This window comes from Trichosurus vulpecula, chromosome 8 (assembly GCF_011100635.1).
Source record: "Trichosurus vulpecula isolate mTriVul1 chromosome 8, mTriVul1.pri, whole genome shotgun sequence".
Classification (NCBI taxonomy): Eukaryota; Metazoa; Chordata; class Mammalia; order Diprotodontia; family Phalangeridae; genus Trichosurus; species Trichosurus vulpecula.
The window spans coordinates 169,092,926-169,111,901 of record NC_050580.1 but is presented as its reverse complement, the minus strand read 5'-3'; the positions used below and the strand labels follow the sequence as shown (position 1 = coordinate 169,111,901).

The 18,976-nt window shown below is 34.2% G+C and overlaps 1 protein-coding gene across 1 annotated transcript in view; it reads right to left on the bottom strand.

Annotated features, from left to right (window-relative positions):
* Window positions 1-18,976, bottom strand: part of TRPM7 (transient receptor potential cation channel subfamily M member 7) — a 157,089-nt gene that overhangs the window by 90,079 nt on the left and 48,034 nt on the right. Inside the window, exons 3-9 of the mRNA XM_036735744.1 lie at window positions 18,437-18,475; window positions 15,551-15,749; window positions 14,413-14,626; window positions 12,396-12,520; window positions 9,355-9,526; window positions 8,828-9,002; window positions 8,264-8,387 (exon numbers count right to left, since the gene is read on the bottom strand). Coding sequence (XP_036591639.1) covers window positions 8,264-8,387; window positions 8,828-9,002; window positions 9,355-9,526; window positions 12,396-12,520; window positions 14,413-14,626; window positions 15,551-15,749; window positions 18,437-18,475 — 1,048 coding nt within the window. The remainder of the gene's footprint in view (window positions 1-8,263; window positions 8,388-8,827; window positions 9,003-9,354; window positions 9,527-12,395; window positions 12,521-14,412; window positions 14,627-15,550; window positions 15,750-18,436; window positions 18,476-18,976) is intronic.

Sequence of the window (18,976 nt, the reverse complement as noted above, 5' to 3'; positions counted from 1 at the left end):
TCTGAGACCAGATTTGAATTCAGAAGATATCTTCCTAACTTCAGGCCTGGCACTCTTTCCACTGCACCACCTAGTTGCCCAGAAATTATTTACTCTCGCTAAGAAAAAGGTAACAACCAAGGGTAACAGAAGACTATGGTATAAATTCATTTGTATGAGGAGGAGGCTGATTGAAGAATATGTGTAGTATCATCTTATGAAACAAAAAAGAAGTTTAGGGGAAAAAAGGATCCTGAAAGGGTCCTCCTAAAGCCAGAAGTATTTGTGGATGTAACTGGAAGGAAGATAAAAGATCTACCAGGTACTGCATAATGGTCTATTCTTAATGATGGCAATAGTGTTAACAACCACATCTAAGGTTTATCCATGTGACTCATTATGTGAGCATCTCCAACTAGCCTACTGGACATCTTGATCTGGCTGTCCTATAGAGGCCTTAAACTCAACATATTTAAAACTAAACTCACAGTCTTTCCCTGCCAAAATATTTCCTCTGTTGAGGGTACCAATATCACTGCAGTCACCCAAGTATGACAACCTAAGTGTCATCTTCAATTCTTCACTCTCTCATCTCCCCTAACTAATCAGTTACTAAGGTCTGTCAGTTCTACTTCTCTCTCTGTCACCTCTGACACCTTTTAAAGTGATCATTCTTAAAGCTTAGGTCTAACCATGTCAATTCTCTAGTCCAGGGCTGTCCAAAATGTGGCCCGCAGGACGCACGCACCTGCAGTGCGATTTATGCAGCCCTCCTACGACCATAGAAAGTTACATAAATGCTTTAGCAAATGAACTACTGAAGAGCTCTCACTAAAATGGCAAATCAAAATATATTGTTTATTGTTTCAATAAAAACCTAAGGTTGGACAGCCATGCACTATTCAGTTATCTAGTAGTTCCCTACCACCTCTAGCAATGAATGTAAAATTTTTTGTTTGGCATTCAAAGCCCTTCATGAAATGACCTCTTCCTACCTTTCTATTCTTCTTCCACATTACTCACTCCACATATTCTTTGGTACAGTGATACTGATATTCCTCATACAGCACAATTAATCTCTTAATCCCAGGTATTTTCACTGATGGACTCCATGCCTGGAATTTTCTTTGTTGTCATCTTTGTCTCCTGACTTCCTTAAAATCCAGCTAAAACCTGACCTTCCACAAGAAACAGTTCTCTTTTCTCCAATTTATTATACATTTTGTTTGCATATTTCTTTTTGTCCTTCATGTCCTTCCTTCCCTACTAGACTGTGAGTTCCTGGACAACAAAGATTGTTTTTGCTTTTCTTTGTATCCTTGGGGCCTAGCATAGTGCCTGGGACATAATAAATGTGTGTTGAATGAGTGAGATTTCAATTCAACATATTTCCTTCAAGAACTTAGACTGTACTGGAAGAATAATATAAACACAAACACAAATAAGAATATTAGAAGGAAAATTGAAAAGGAAGAAAGAACAAGTGGGGTTGAGGAGTAGAGAGGCAAGGGGGAGAGAAGAACAAGGAAAACTTAATGGAGGAGGCACTTAAGCTAAGAGTCAGCTAAAAAAGACAGTCAGGAAGATCTGCTGAATGTGACTAAATACAGATAGAAGAAATCCTTCCTGCAGGTAATTTTTGATGTATTATTATTCATTTTTTAAAAATTCTAGTAACTTCTCAAGGACTGTTCCCTCCAACCCCCACGGTCACTTCCATCATTTAAAAAAGTACAATTAAATATAACAAATCAGTACTTTGAATGTCTTTATACCTGTAAGTCTACAATTCAACAAACAAGATACAACTTTAAAGGTAAGATGAATTTTCAAGATTATCTCAGAGAATACTAAATAAAATACTAGCTAGGAGACTACAACAATATATTTCAAAGATTATACATTTTGACCAAGTGGGATTTATACCAGGAATGAAGGGATGGTTTAACATAAGTAAAACTATTAACATAATAGATTATATCAATAACAAAAGTAACAAAAATCATATATCAAAAGATGCATCGGCATTCCTATACATTACTAACAAAGCCCAACAATAAGAGACAGAAAGGGAAATTCCTTTTAAAGTTATTATAGACACTATACAATACTTGGGAGTCTACCTGCCAAGACAAACTCAGAGCCTATATGAACATAATTACCAAACACTTTTCACACAAAGTCAGATCTAAATAAATGGAAATACATCAGTTGCTCATGGTTAGGCCAACCTAATACAATAAAAATGACAATTTAACCTAAATTAATTTACTTTTTCAGTGCCATACCAATCAAACTACCAAAAAATTATTTTACAGAGTTGGATAAAATAATAACAAAATTCATCTGGAAGAACAAGAGGTCTAGAATATCTAAGGAATTAATGAAAAGAAATGCTAGGGAAGGTGGCCTAGCCATACCAGATATTAAACTGTACTATAAAGCAGCAGTCTTCAAAACTACTTGGTACTGGCTAAGAAACAGAGTGCTGAATCAGAGCAATAGGTTAGGTATACAAGATGCAGTTAGTCAACAACCATAGCAACCTACTCTTCGATAAACCCAAAGAATCCAGGTTCTGGGCTAAGAATTCACTATTACACAAAAACTGCTGGGAAAATTGGAAAATGGTAAGACAGAAGCTGGGCATAGACCAATATTTTACACTGTATACCAAAATAAAGTCAAAATGGGTTCATGATTTAGGAATAAAGGCTGATAACTATGAGCAATTTGGGAGAGCAACAAATAGTTTACCTGTCAGTTTTATGAGAAAGGGAAGAATTCGTGACACAACAAGAGATAGAGAACATTACAAAATGCAAAATGGATAATTTTGATTATGTTAAATTGAAAAGTTTTTGTATAAACAAAGCCAATGCAACAAAGATTAGGAGGGAAGCAGAAAATGGGGAGAAAATCTTTACAACTAGCATCTCTGAGAAAGGCCTCGTCTCCAAAATATATAGGGAATTGAGCCAAATTTATAGGAATACAAGTCATTCCCCAATTGAGAAATGGTCAAAGGATATGAACAGGAAGTTTTCAGAGGAAGAAATTAAAGATACCTATAAGCATACTAAAAAATGCTCTAAATTACTATTGATTAGAAAAATGCAAATCGAAACAATTCTTAGGTACAATATCTCTCCTGTCAGATTGGCTAACATGACAAAACAGGAAAATGATATATGCTGGAGAGGATGTGGGAAAACTGAAACACTGTTACATTGTTGGTGGAGTTGTGAATTGATTCAGCCATTCTGGAGAGCAATTTGGAACTATGCCCAAAGGGCTATAAAAATGTTCATATCCTTTGACCCAGCAATACTACTTCTATGGTTGTATCCCAAAGAGATCATACAAGTGGGAAAGGGACCCATATGACAAAAATATTTATAGCAACTCTCTTTGTGGTAGCAAAGAACTGGAAATCAAGGGGATGCCCATCAATTGGGCAATGGCTAAACGAGTTGTGATATGTGAATGTAATGGAATACTATTGGGCTAGAAGAAATAGGGAAGATACAGACTTTATACTAACCTGGAAAGACCTACATGATATGATGCTGAGTGAGAGAAGAACCAGGAGAACATTGTACATAACCACAGATACATTGATTCTGCGATGACTAACTTTGATAGACTTTGCTCTTCTCAGCAATACAAGGTTCAAAGACAATTCCAAAGGACTCATGATGGAGAGAGCTATCTACATCCAGAGAAAGAACTACGGAGTCTGAATGCAGATTAAGGCACAAACTATTTGTTCTCTTTTTTTTTTCGGTTTTGCTTCTTCTTTCTCATGATTCCTTCCATTGGTCATAATTCTTCTTTACAACCTATTGTGTGAATAAGTTTAATGCGAAGGTATATGTAGAAGATATATCAGATTCCATACCGTCTTGGGGGGGAGGGGGAAGAGGAAGAAAATCTGGAACTCACAAACATGCTGACCTGAGTGTTGTAAACTAAAAATAAAAAATCTTAATTAAAAAAAAGATGCAGAAAAAGCTTTTGATAATATATGACATTCATTTCTATTAAAAACACAGATATAAACAGATTTTTCCTTAAAATGACAAGAAGCATCTACCTAAAACCATCAACAAGCATTATATGTAATGGGGATAAACTAGAAGCCTTCCCAATAAAATAAGGAGTGAAACAAAGATGCCCACTGTCACCAATATTATTCAATATTGTATTAGAAATGCTAGCAATAGCAATAAGAGAAGAAAATTTATGGAATCAGAATGGGCAATGAGGTAATAAAATATATGATGATATACTTCGAAAATTGAAAAGATTCAACTAAAAAGTTAGTGTAAACAATTAATTTTAGCAAAGTAGCAAGATATAAAATAAACCCAAATAAATCATCAGCATTTCTCTATATCAACAACCAAACCCTGCAAGAAGACATACTCCATTAAAGAAATACTCCAATAAGAGATACTCCATTTAAAATAACCATAGCAAGTATAAAATACCTCAGAGTATACCTAACAAAACAAACCCAGGAACTATATGAACATAAGCATAACAAGTTCATTTGGAAGAACAAAAAGTCAAGAATATTAAAGGAATTAATGAAAAAAATGTAAAAGAAAGAGGTTTAGCAATACCAGATCTCAACCCATATTATATGGCAGTAATTATCAAAACTATCTGGTGCTGGCTAAGAAACAGAAAGGGGGATCAGTGGAACAGAATAGACATATAATACACAGTAGCAAATGGTTATAGGAATCTTGTGTTGAGAAGTGCAAACACAAATTTTTGGAATAAGAATTCATTATTTGTTAAAAAAAATTGTTGGAAAGCACCCTGGCAGAAACTGAGCACAGACAAAAAATATGGCCAAAATGGATACATGATCAAGATATAAAGAGAGATATCATAAAGAAATTAGAACAACATGGAACATATAACCTATCAGACTTATGGGCAGGAGAATGATTTATGAATAAATAAGAGATAGAGGGCACTGTAAGATGCAAAATGGATAATTTTATTTACATTAAATTAAAAAGATTGTACAAATAAAACCAATGTAGCCAAGATGAGAAGGAAAAGCAGAAAACTGGGGGAAAAATTTATAGACAGTTTCTTGGATAAAGGTCCCATATAGAGAACTTCGTCAAATTTATAAGAATATGAGTTATTCTCCAAATGATAAATGGTCAAAGGGATATGAACAGGCAGCTTTTTGATGAAGAAATGAAAACTATACATATGTAGTCACAAGAAAAAATGCTCTAAATCACTGATTAGAGAAATGCAAATTAAAGCAACTTTGAGATATCTCACACCTGTCAGTCAGATTGGTTAAAATGATAGAAGGGGAAAATGACAAATGTTAGAGGGGATGTGGAAGAATTGGGACATTAATACACTATTGGTGGAACTGTGAACTGACCCAATCATTTTGGTGAGCAATATGGAATTATGCCCAGAGTTATAAAGCTTTGACCCAGCAACACCACTAGTAGGTTTATTTATATTTATAGCAGCTCTCTTCATTGTGGCAAAGAACTGGAAACTGAGGGGATGCCCATCAACTGGAGAATGGCTGCTACACAAGTTGTGGTGTGTGATTGTGATGGAATACTACTGCGCAATAAGAAATGATGAGCTGGTTGATTTTAGAAAGACTTGCATAAATTAATAAAGAGTGAAATGACCAGAACCAGGAGAACTCTGTACATAGTAACAACACTATCATTCTAAGAACAACTTTGAATGACTAAGCCATTTTGAGTATTATAAATACTAAAATCAATATAAAGAACCTAGAAAGAAAAAACTGATAAACAGGATTATGCATAGTATGTGTACACACACACACACACACACACACACACCCCTTTTTGTGTCTAATGGTAGACTTCTCTAGGATGGGGTGTGGAGGAAGGGAGAAAAAAAAGTAAGCAGCAGAGAACAAAAGAAAACTTAGAAGAAAGCACAGAAAAACAGGATAGCTTTGAAAATGATGTGTAGTATTTATTACATAGTTTTTCAAAAAAGTAATGGTGCAAAATTCAAATTCATGGTTCTATATTGAATCCTCTTTTTATGTTGTGCTGTGTACATGTAAATGTTTTGGGTTTTTTTTTTGATCTTTTTATATTTAAGTTCAAAATGAATTAAAAAAAAAGACATCTCTGAGAATAAGGTTCCAAAGAATGGAAAAGCCTACAGATAATATTTTAACAAAGATGTCTGTCTTTGTTATAACAGAGACAGAGACAAAGATGAAAAAGAGATCAGTAATTATTATCTCATGTCTGTCATGAGATATTTATTTATTTATTTATTAAGGTTCTACCATGTCTCACGCACTATACTGAGAACAGGGGATACAATGAAAAATTAAAAAAAAAAAAAGACCTTATCCTCAAGGAGCTAACATTTTAATGGGGTAGGCACCCCGCTATGTGCACATGTAGACACAAAGACACACACAGGGCAAGCAAGTTGAGTAAAGAGTAAACGAAAGGTAGCTGTTGAGGGGAAGGCACTAGTAGCTGTGGGGATAGTGAAAGACTTCTTGGAGGAGTGGTATTTTAGTTAAGTCTTGTAGGAAAACACAGAATATAAAATTTGGAGGTACTGAGGGAGAGCATTACAGGCAAGGAGGATAGAAAGTGGAAAGGCATGGAGAAAGGAGATAAAGCACTATATGTGAGGACCACTAAGTAGACAAGATGGCTGGTCTACGGAGGATGGAAGGAATACTTCATTAAAACATTGTAAAGTACAGAAAGGAGGCCAATAGAGTTTTAAATGCCGAACAAGAGTTTCTATCTGACTCTAGAGGTAATAAATAGGAAGCAATGAAGTTTATTAATGAGAGCATGATAGGGAAATATTTTAGGAAATTCATTTTGGCAACAATGTGGAGAATTAAAGGATTAGAAAGGGAAGAGCCTTGAGATGAGGAGTCCAATATGAAATAGTTCAGGCAAGAGGTGATAGAGGCTTGCCTTCTCTCTGAGAGTGGATTCTGCATGAACCATATCTTGACATATCTCACAAGGAAGAGAGACAGAGATAATGAGATGCTTCTGTTTCTGTTTATTGATTTTAAAAAAGCAGCTGAGCTGGTTTAAATAAAGGATTCAACAGTGTCATGGAAGTTGATCTACACAAATACCAAACAGAAGGACTCCCTATGACAAGATTCTCTAGATATTCTTGTTCATAGATAATACTGATGACTACACTGAAGCCCAGACACTACAATATTTCCTTAATGAGATCCATGGTCATTTGAAAAAGATGGCCTGGTCTGGTTGAAAAATGCACTTTGATCAGATTATGACATGCTTCAGGACAGGCAGCTCACTAGGTTTAGTTTATATATCTATCTATAATTTAGACAGACAGATACGGACACATGGATAGACAACCTGAATGGGTGCTACAGAAAACACAATGAGCTGGAACCAGAAATGAAGAGAAATAAAGTGACTGGGTTGGACTGTATTTGGAAGAATTATATTAAAATTTTCAGTGACAAAAGCTGTACTTTGTGGGGACAATATCTGTGAAGTGGGGGGAGGGAGGGAGAGGAAAGGGAAGGGACCCAGACTTGGAACTTAATTGTCACAAGAGCTTCCTGGTAATGAACTGGCACCTATTAGCATAGATTGGCACTGCCTCTGTCACTTATGCTCTTAGAGAGTTGTCTGGATCACTGAGAGGTTAAGTGATTTACTCAGTATTAGAGTCAGTTTGGTGTCAGAAATAAAACAAACTCAAGTCTTCCTGACTTGAAGGAATTTATCTACTTCAGTAGGCTACGTGGTTGTGAATCACAAACTAACACTTTGATTTAAGAAGAACTAAATTACAAGTAACATCCAAGATGACTTTTTTTTTATAAGAAATGTAGAGACTTCCTCTAAGAAATATATTAGCAGTAAAGGAGGTGGACTGATTATGTACTTACTATAAGACACAAGAAAGTTAGACAACCTGAGTGATACACTGGTACTCCCGATTTAGTAAAAATCAATTAATTAAATAACAAAGGAATGCTTCTAGGGAATTGGATCGATGTTCCACGGAGAATTTACAGAACGCCAAAAAAGATAGAAAGGGGAGGAGGGATTGTGATCAGTAGAGGATGTAGTAACATGGATGAAATCACAGATCCAACTAAACATCTAAATACTACAATCGGAACTTGGGAGCTCTTATTTCAAAATTATTATCCCTCTGATTCAGAATGAGTTTTAATGGAAATAAAAAGCTTTCTCTGCTGAAATCCACTTACAAGTTCTTTCTTTTTCATGCATTCCATCAATGTTTGAAATAAGTGAACAGCCTCACTCTGGCCAAAATTGAATGTCTTTTTGATGGTTGAAATGATGTCAGGTTCTGCTGCATCAGGAAGATTTCTAAAACAAAGATGGCCAAAGATTTCAGTAACTACTAAATTCTGCTTCTATGTAGCCATGTGCTTTAAGGTGGCACACAGCCAGAAATCATTCAAGACACATTTTCAGATGCTATACTAAGATTCTATTTTACAAGCTGGTTGAATTTTTGCCTAGGGGGATCAGGAGGAATCCCATGCTTCAAGTTATGAGTAATAATTAAGTTGAGTGACTTTCCTCTACCAAATCTGTAAATATTTTTGAAAGATACAAGTTGACACTAATATCTCTAATATTTTGCAAAATGAATATATATTGTGATGTAACAATACCCCTAAAAGCACTCATATTTTTAAACTTTCAATAACACAAAAATTAATCCAATTTCTCTTTAAAAAAAAATCTCTCCATAAATCCTTAAATTAATGCCACCTCTCCCCACCCCCAAAAGCTTTTCTTACCCGCCTTCTTCTGTTTGTTTATGAACATGAGCCAGTATGTCTGCAGCTCGACCTGTACCTTCACAAACCACCACTGGGACAGGTGGACTTTCTTGAAGATATTCCAATACTGTAAGGATAACATTGGGTCCACCTTCAAAAATGAGAGCTACCACAGGAACACCTTGACCAATTCCTTTTAAAAAAAAATTAAAAAACACAACAACAAAATTCATTTATCAAATTGAAGCCATGATTGAACTATATTCTTTCACAAAAGGTAGCGCAAAACTAATAGCAAATATGACACATTTTCCTTATTCTATATATTTGATTTGTTTCTGAATAACAATGTATAAATTTAAATACATATATCCTCATAATCACATGTAAAACGAATGCCTGAATAAATCCTTTTCTACTGATATCCATATTTTCAGGTATATTCCAAGTACAAGTGGATAAAATTCTCTTATGTAATTTTAGTGGTTGGGTTGCTAACATTTGATGTTGCAAGGAATGATCTCTATAAATTACAATTAACTTACTAGCATGAATTCTTTGTTGATTGATAGTTTTCTCCAGTTCTCGTCTCAATCTCACTTCTGCACCATACTTTCCAACAGTGCCATTATCCACCAATATGAAATGGGAATGGAGATTATTCAAAACATTCAATTTACTCAAAGGGTTCAATAAAGTTTGATAAGGGGCAACCACCTAAAGATGATACAAAACACAAAAGAACTAGTTGATCAAAAATTTAATTTGCTTTTCTTTTTCTCTGCTCTTAAATAGCTCTCCGTGTAACTAAATTAGAAATATGAATCAAAAGATCTAGGATAAATAACCACAATATGGCAGAAGAAACTTAAAAATACTGATTTCAACTTGACTTTCAAGCTACCATTGTTTTCATATTTAGTGTCATACTTAGCAGTTCAACCTCATTAACAACTGTGGTAAGGTGTTTAAAAGTACTTATACTGTTAGACTGCTAACATTTACACATTTTAGGGAGAGAAAAATCCCTAAGAGGTTAAGAAACAATAGCAATGAAAGGAAAAATGTAGTCTGTAGTATACTATCATACTCTGGAATTGCAGAAAGCTCAACGTATTTTAATTCTCAGTTTAACTTAACAGTCTAAGTCATTTAATGTTACATTCATCTAGTCTCCATAAATCCTCAAAGTTTGATGATATTCTCCTAATCACAAAACCCAACTGAGTTTTTTCAGGCCTCAAACTCCCTGAGACTTCTTCATAGCATTTAACACTGATGTGGCCAGCCCCTCCTTCTGGGGTCCTTTTCTCTTTTGGTCTCTGAAACATAGCTCTTTTCAATTCTCCATTAACCTGTCTACCTACTTCTTCTGCATTTCCTTTGCTGGTTCAATGTCTTCATATTGATCCCATAAATTAAATGACTCCAAATTTTTATCTCCTATCTTCTCCCATTCTGTCTTTGTATATTCTCCCATAAGCAAGCTCACTGATTATTACAGCTTTACCTACTACTAATTAGTGGGTTTATAAAAAATCTCTCCATTAGAACTCTAGCATCTGTTCCTCTTCTCTATTCCCACTGTTATAACCTTAGTAAAGGTCTATATTAGTAACCTGGCTGGCTTCCACACTTCAGACTGTTTCCTTAGATTAGCTGGTTCTAATCTGATCTAAACCCAGTAGTGTATAAAGTCCACCTATTACTCATCAAGAGGACATTGGATTTGAAATCAGAGGTCCTGAGTTCAAATACTTTCTTGGTCACTTATTATTTCTATGATACTTTCTTGTACAGGACAGTTTCTTCATCTGTAAAATAAGGGAGTTAAACTACACACCGCCTAATAAAAACTAGGTATGATTAAAACTCCACTGACTACGATCAAGAAGGCTCTCTTATACTCTAGATTACCTTGCCCCTTTCCAATCTAGGCAAATAACACAGTCCTCCAGAAATATCTTCTTCTACTCTCACCCTATCCCCACCTCCCAACTTGCTAACCTGTATAATTTCTACCTATCTTTTAAAGTCCAACATAAATGCCACTTCCCTCTTGTAATACATCTCTGTAGATATCTTATCTTCATACTAGATTTTAGGTTGCATGAAAACAAGGATTATGTCTAATCTCCTATGTATCTCTGACACAACACAGTGTTTGTTGAAATACTGCCCGTTGTTTCAATTTTTCTATATAGCATTATTGAGAGTTTCATAGTCTACCTGCTATTACATCTGCCTGAAAATTGTGCTCTTGGTAAGTTTTATTTAAAATAAAAATTAAATGATTGTGATCTTTTAAAAGTTCTTCAGAAAACGGCATTGAGTTAGATAATATATTTAATAGCCATCTATGGAGGACATTTGAGATTGCATAGAAAAGCAGAGAATGTAAAAACTTGGATAAACTGCATTCTGCACCAATATGAGGCAATTCCACACCCATGAGATCTACTAAATACTCAAATATAAAGAAAATAATAAATCTAAATACTGCTGAGCCTTGATTAGTGGGAATAATAAATCCCCTGAAGTGGTGGTATGTATTCAAATTCACACTATTCAAAGTTATAATTATATTAAGCACACAAATTGGTTCCAGCCCAGTGAAATTATTCAGCGTAAATTCAAATAATGTGAACACTTTGGAGGATTATTTGTATTCTCTGACATTTACCTTGCTTTAAAATTCTAGAGATGGTGATAACAAAGTGGCTAGCCTTAGGAAGTCTATAAAGTACTACACATGTGTTATCTCATTTGGTCTACACAACCACACTATGAGGTAGAGACTATTATTGTCCCTATTTTCCAGGTGAGGAACCCAAAGCTCACAGAGTTTAAGTGAATTATCTTGGGCCGAAGTGTCAAAGGCCAGATTAATAATCATTTAAAGAATGGCAGTTTATCTTTCAACAATGATGAGGAAACACAGTAATGTGCACTTAACATAACATTCTTTCTCCCAATTTATGTATTCCCGTTACTTTCACAAGAGGGAGAAATGAAAAATATTTGCTGATAAATGAATAAATTGTGATAATTTAATAATGGTGCAGAGAACTTTAATGCCAAAAATGAATTTCTCCAAATTTCTGTGGCCATCAAGTAGAATCTGTGAAACTCAGAAATTTTTAAACACATAAGCTTTAATAATCACATATTCTTATGCTCCTTCCTCATTTCCTATCTGTCCGTACTATTTTGGGAATCCCCTGATTTCTCCATCATACTCCTAACATCAGGTACCTCCCTGCTCTTCCTATCCACCCCTACTTCTCCAGCTTCCTTTTAAGTGTTGCCTTCTCCATTAGACTGCATGCTCCCTGAGGTCAAAGACCATCTTTTTTTGGCCTTTTCTGCGGGGCAGGGGTATTCCTAGCATGTAGTAGGTCCTTAATAAATATTTATTGACTACTGAATTCTTGTTTAAAGTTGTAAAGTTTATTAATCCCAAATAAGTCAGAAGATTCTTATTTAGTGACATCAACAAAACACTGAGTTTTTTTCTCACACCATTACTGATAGACAAATTGTTATTACAAATCTGCAAAAAGCAAATAATAAAATTCCTTCTTACATCTCTTCCAACAAGATCATTTCTGTTTTCAATAACTCCCCATGGTGCTATTCCAATAGTGCAAATCTTTCGAGATGATCTAGAAGCATGTTCTTTGAGGGCATCGCCAACATGTTTTGCCACACCTATGCACACAAGGTTTTATTTTTAAAAGATTTAAAAGATTAAATATTATTAGCTTTCTATATGTTCAAAATTCCATAGGTCTTACTTTAAAATATTAATATATGAAATTATAATATACATGTGTGTGTATATATGTGAATGTGACATTACAATTCACAAAATACTTTCCTTGCTACAAAACCTAAATAGCTAGTGCAAGTATCATTAACCCAACTTTTAAAATGAAAAAACAGAGGCTCAGAGAGGTTGTGATTTGCCTAGAGGTACATACCAGAAAACTTACAGAAACTCAAACACAGATCTATCAATTTTCTTTCGAACAGACTAAATGGCCTACCAGAGTACACAAGAGGCAAGTAAAATTGACTCCTCATTACCCCAGTGACCTAGTTCTTAACGAACAGGTTTCTACTGTACTGCTATGGAGTTTTTCAACATTCTTCAGAATAAGTAATTTATAGAATGGTTCACTTAACTATGTTTAAATCTGATGCTACCTTCTTTGCCCCTGTTGATTTGTAAACTGCAAAGATCTCTAAAAGGAAAGAGTTGTATCATTCTATAATCTCACTTTATCTATACAAAGGTTTCATCTCTGTATGTTTTCAATTTGTGTATTTTAAATAATTTTCAATAATAAAGGGGAAATAGACATCGATATAACTTGTTTTTAAAAAATAATAAAGCAGTAATGAAAAATATTTTTAATCCAAAAATAATCTGCATTTGTTTTTATATTAGGTTACATTTATAATGAATTTTCCCTCCACTTTTACTTTTACTCAGGACACTAAAATAAGTATGTTTTCTCTGTCCATTGAGTGTGTTTAATTGGTGAAAGCTTGGCAATGGAATGACATTAAGAGAAATCAACCAAGAATGAAAAGTTTGCTTAGAATTATTAAGTTGACTCTATTATGTTGTAGCCCATATGGAATTCTGTACATTAGAATGCAGTGTATCAGGTAGAAATCTGCCTATTCAAAGAAATTTTGATATCAATTTGATATCACCTAGATATCTTGCTGACACCTCAAACTCATCATCTTCCCCTTCAAAAGGGAAGTCACTCTGGCTTTAAACCTTAGTCATCCAGGCTCATCTTCTACTCCTTCATCAACCTTCACCCATATATTCAATCAGTATCCAATTTGGGTTGATTCTTTAAAAAAGAAAAAAGGTATATCAATTTATAAATGGACAGATTTACACATTAGGTCCATAAAACATATATAATTTAACCAGAATTGTGTCTAGTGGCAAGTAGCTGGCCTGGATTCTAGTCCCAACTTAACTATATAATTTTGGGCAAGAAAGTTAAAGTGCCTTAACTTCCTCATCTATAAAATAAGGACAATTTCCCTACCCATTTCAGAGAATTATTATGAGACTATAACGAGATAATGGCTACAAAAAGTTTTGGAAAGGCTGAAGGGAGTTACTCTCATAAAAAGAGATGCTAGAAATTAAGCTTTTGCCAATTGTTACTACCTTGTGTCATTGTTATTGGAAGAGCAATAGCAATATTTCAATTTATCTGTAATTAGAAGTATTCTTTTCAGATTTTCTCCTATCATCTCAGATAAAGGAATGAACTACTATTTTTAATGTTTGGATCCAAACCAAGCCCTTTTATTTTTATATGCCAACCACAGTTATAAATTAACAAAGATGTTATTTTAATTTTTACATTTTTAGTACTAAAATAATTTTTAAATCTAATTAAAAAGCATCAATTCTATTAAACTATTTTAACTTGAAGACTAGACACATATAAGAACACAACTTATATAACATGCTGAGTTTCTGATGGTGTTCTTAGAGCTTACTTTTCAGACACATCCATTAAACTATGCATTAAAAACTTAGTTTTATGAAACCGAACACAAACCCGTGTTCACTCCTCCAGTTAGAATCCAGGCTCCGGTTGTTACTGCAGCTTTAATAAGACCTTTACCAAGCAACTGCTTGATTCGTGGATGAAGTTCAAATTTCTGCATCCCGCCATGTACAGAAATAACAAGTTTGGGCAATTCCATTTGCCATTCTTTAAGCATAAGCTGGAGAATGATTTCAGGCTTGGTGTCATACGACAGTCTCACATACTAAAGTATACAAGAAGATAAAACAAATTGATGTTGAGGTGTGTATAGAACATCATTTTGCAATTTAAAAGGACAGCTTTTTTTCTCAAGTAGAAAGAACAGACTTTAAAATAATTTAAAATATTTACATAACTAAGAATCAGCATGGGCAGAAAAATGATCAAGGTTCCAAATTTATAAATGTAAAAAGAAAATTACAATTACCTTATTTCTAAAATAATTACGGTTAAATATTTTTAGTCCATCACTGTTTCTTTTATCTTTGTGATTTGTGTTATTCTTTTACGATTACACTCAGGAATTGTACAAGCAATTTTGGGGGAAGAGGGAATAGGAGGAGAAGCAGACGCTAAGGGCACCTCAGACTTCTTGGAAGATATTTTATCTATCATTACCAATAAAATGGGGGGACAGATCACACCAAAAAATTGCTGCAAAATAGGGCTGAGAGTATTTTAATTTAAATTCAAAGCCTATTAGAATTGAAACTGCTAAGTTAACAAAATATTCCTAAATAGTAGACTATTAATTTCAAACAACGCTAAATTAATAAGGATTAAGCATAAACAAAGAATCTATTCAGAAATGTTTTATTACTAGAGTTATTTAAAAAGTATTCCCACCCCACCCCCTAAGTACAAGGTAAACTTAGGAAATGGCCAGTGTTTTTACTTTTCATAAAAACCCATGTTTTATTTTGTATTATATGATATGTATGACACATAGCATAATTATCTCTGAATTTTCTCTAGCTCCTCCTATAGTGCTCTGCATATAGAAAATGGTTTAAAAAAATGATTGCTTAATTGGATAATCATTATATTACTACGACTAAATAATAAGATTTCCCTGGCCAGGGTATTTGGTCCTTTAACTATTTCATGTAATTATCAACATAATGGGAGAAAAATATATGGTATATACCTTAGCTCTATAGGAATGAGAACCCCCTTGAAAATTAATGACACCATAAGAATCAGTGGGGCTCTGTTCTGTGTGTTTTTCCACTGACCACTCTTCTATATCTTGATTTAGATGTTCACCCAATTTCACATCTGAGTACTTCATAGCCAGACTTGCAGTAAAACAAGCATGTTGCCTGACCAAGCGACCACAGAAGCACCTTTGGAAAAAGAAAATTATTTTTTTAAGTAGCACTATCAAAGGAAATTCAGTTTAACAACATGTTCCCTTCTATATCACAGGAATTCCCTAAAACACAGCAATATTGGGCATTAAAACACTAACAAGGCAATAAAGGGAATGAAAAATCTAATCCTTTAATCTCAGAACACTTTAAAGAAAAACTGCTAATATATTTTCAAGATACTATTGTCTTTTCAGTAATTGATAAATGTTCCTAATTAATTCAGAAGCCACTTTAAAAAAAATGTAGACCAAGTCCTAGAAGATTAAAAACAAACAAAAGAGCATGAGTGGTTTAAAAATATTCTAAGTCAGATGAGTGCACAATGATTTTTAAATCACTTAGGCTTATGCTAGAACAAATCATCAATTTTCAACCACCTAAAGGTATGGAAAGTAATAGTTTGTTGTTGAGATCAACTTGTGTGAGGAAAAGATAACATCTGATCCTAATTTATTTTCCACTGTATGACAAATTAAAAAAGGAAAAAGCAACATCCATACTAGATATTCTCATAACACATGGCTTCCCAGTTCATCAACCTCAATTCCCATAACCTACATCACAACTTTACTTCAAGCCCTAAATAGGGGTGACACACTATCATCACCCCATCTTCAACATGACTCCCATTCTCTCCGTTCTTCCAGTTCACCACTCAATTCCCTTCAAAGTCTTAATCACCCTTGAAATCTGCAACTCTGGTCAGAATTCTATGATCTACTTTCCCCACTTCTACTCCAGAGCTGGTTTAATCAACTGTGCTAGAGGAAAATGTGTCCACTTAAAATTTATGTTCTATAAACTCAGTTGGTTTCTGCTACAAAGAAATCCTTCCATTCTTTCCTGATTGACTTGATATCATATTCTCCACAGTGAATAGTCAAAAGCCTCAGCACACCATTACCCTATCTCTTGGCAGATCATTGTGCTTGCTACTTGGTGAATTCTCTCAAAAATATCTAAACTCATTATGTTTAAAATGGATCTTATCTTCCTTAATAAATCAACATTTCTAAATATCTCTTTTTCTGCTGAGGGCACCACCATCCTTCCCAATAACTCAGGATTATAACTTCACATTCACTGCATATTCTTCTCTTTTCCCAAGTTTCTTTACCCAATCAGATGTCAAACCTTGTCAATTTTCTGTCTATAATTCCTTTTTCATCTGTCCCCTTCAATCTAACCACAGGGTTATCACTCTAATTCAAGCTCTTATCAAATCCTGCCTAGATTATTGTAAGAGACTTCCTAATAGGTATCTGTACTTCTAGTCTCCATTCTCCAATCCATCATCCAAAAACCTTGATCTTTACATATGAAACCATACATATTCTGGATCCAAATCAACTACCCAATCTTACCTGACAGTATTCCCATTAACAAATGTGACATTACAGCCAAATAAAACTACAACCTGCACCTGACTACCACAAATCAGTTATTTGTACAACTTGTATGTCATGCCTGAGATGCAATCCATCCTGATATCTACCTCTAAACTCTTATCAAGGCTCATCTGTAAAGTCATCCATGAAACTTTCCCCAAATTTTAGGGCTTGATTTTTCCTTAAGTTATATTACATTTATTTGGATTCCCCATTAGGAGAACAAAGAGTGCTTTCTTTTGTATATTCTTAGAGCCTTATACATAATAGAATCACAGAATGTCAAAACAAAAAAGAACACTAGATGAAAGATCATCTAGAGTAGAGGTTCCCAAACTTATTTGGCCTACCACCTCCTTTTAAAAAAAAATTTACTCAGTGCTCCCCTGGAAATCGACTTTCTTTAACCCTTTAATTTTTTTTATTTACGCCATTTCGAACACACACACGCGCGCGCACACACATATTTTAAAATGACACATCTTAAATTATTTATTGTAAATTTTCAGGCTTTTTCCTGAATTAAAATTTTGATGATGCAATACTGCATCATGTAACATACAGTAACACACTGTAAACAAGTCATTACATGCACATATTCCTGCCGATGCATGCTGGACTTCCCAACAATGTGTGACACACTCATGCTCGCATGCCAACACTTGTTTGTTAGGACCTGTTGGTGGACTTGACCACTGATAGGTTATAATCTGCATTTTCTGTTTTTATTTGGAAAATAAAGTCATCACTACAACTTTAACTCTGTTACACAACAGATGAAACATGTACGAATGGTTTTTCAAAATTTTCTCCTCTTCTTTCCTTATACTTCCACCACCCCCTTAGTTTTATTCAACACACCCCAAGTACTACTACCACCCCCCTGGATCGTTCCAATGCCCCCAATAGGCGGTATCCCCCACTGTGAGAACCTCTGATAGAAAAATGAAATGATTTACATAGATATATGTTAAAATATATAGAAAAACTGATTCAAAAGTCAGATACCCATATATATTTGTGCTAATCTCATACAAATAAAGATTTCAAAAAGTTGGATAATATTAACTTTTTAGAAACTGGAGGGCAATAGCAGACTTTGTAAAACATTTTTACAAAGCTTTTATATGAAAATTTGTCAATTCTAAGTTTGCTAAATTTTTTAAAATCCTAAAAAGTACTTGAATTTCCATTTTTTTAGTGTGCTCACTTGCTCAAATGCCTCTGAAATAATGAAATCATAATATTCATCTAGGATAAAGCCTAACTTACCTGACAAGTTGCTGACAAATCTGACATCCTGGAAGGCATCTGTAAAATAAATTAATACACTTCATTTTAAACAAGAATTAAAATTATTTATGTATAACTCTCCATAAATGTCAAGAGAAAGGTTATGTTCAATCAAACTTATAACAGAGGTTAAAATGAGCTTCACAACAAGCTCTTAAAAGTTGAACATAAATCGTATTCTATTTTTAAAATATTTTTTGAAATTTAATTTTTCTGGGGGGAGTTACATTTAATTCTGAACTATCTCCTTCCCTACTCCACATTAGGTAAATTTATTTCTCTCTCTCATGCACGCATGCATGTGTGAGTAACAATACTATGAAAAGTTCTATTTATCCATTCTTTCTCTGGGGGTGGATAGCATCTTCCTTCGTAGGTCCTTTGTAGTTGATTTGAGCGTTTATGACACTCAAAAAAACTTAGTCATTCACAGTTGTTCTTAGAATAGACCTACACAACTTGGTAGTAGGTAGGAGCCAAAATTAAAATTGGCTAAACTTTTTCATGCCACAGATCAGT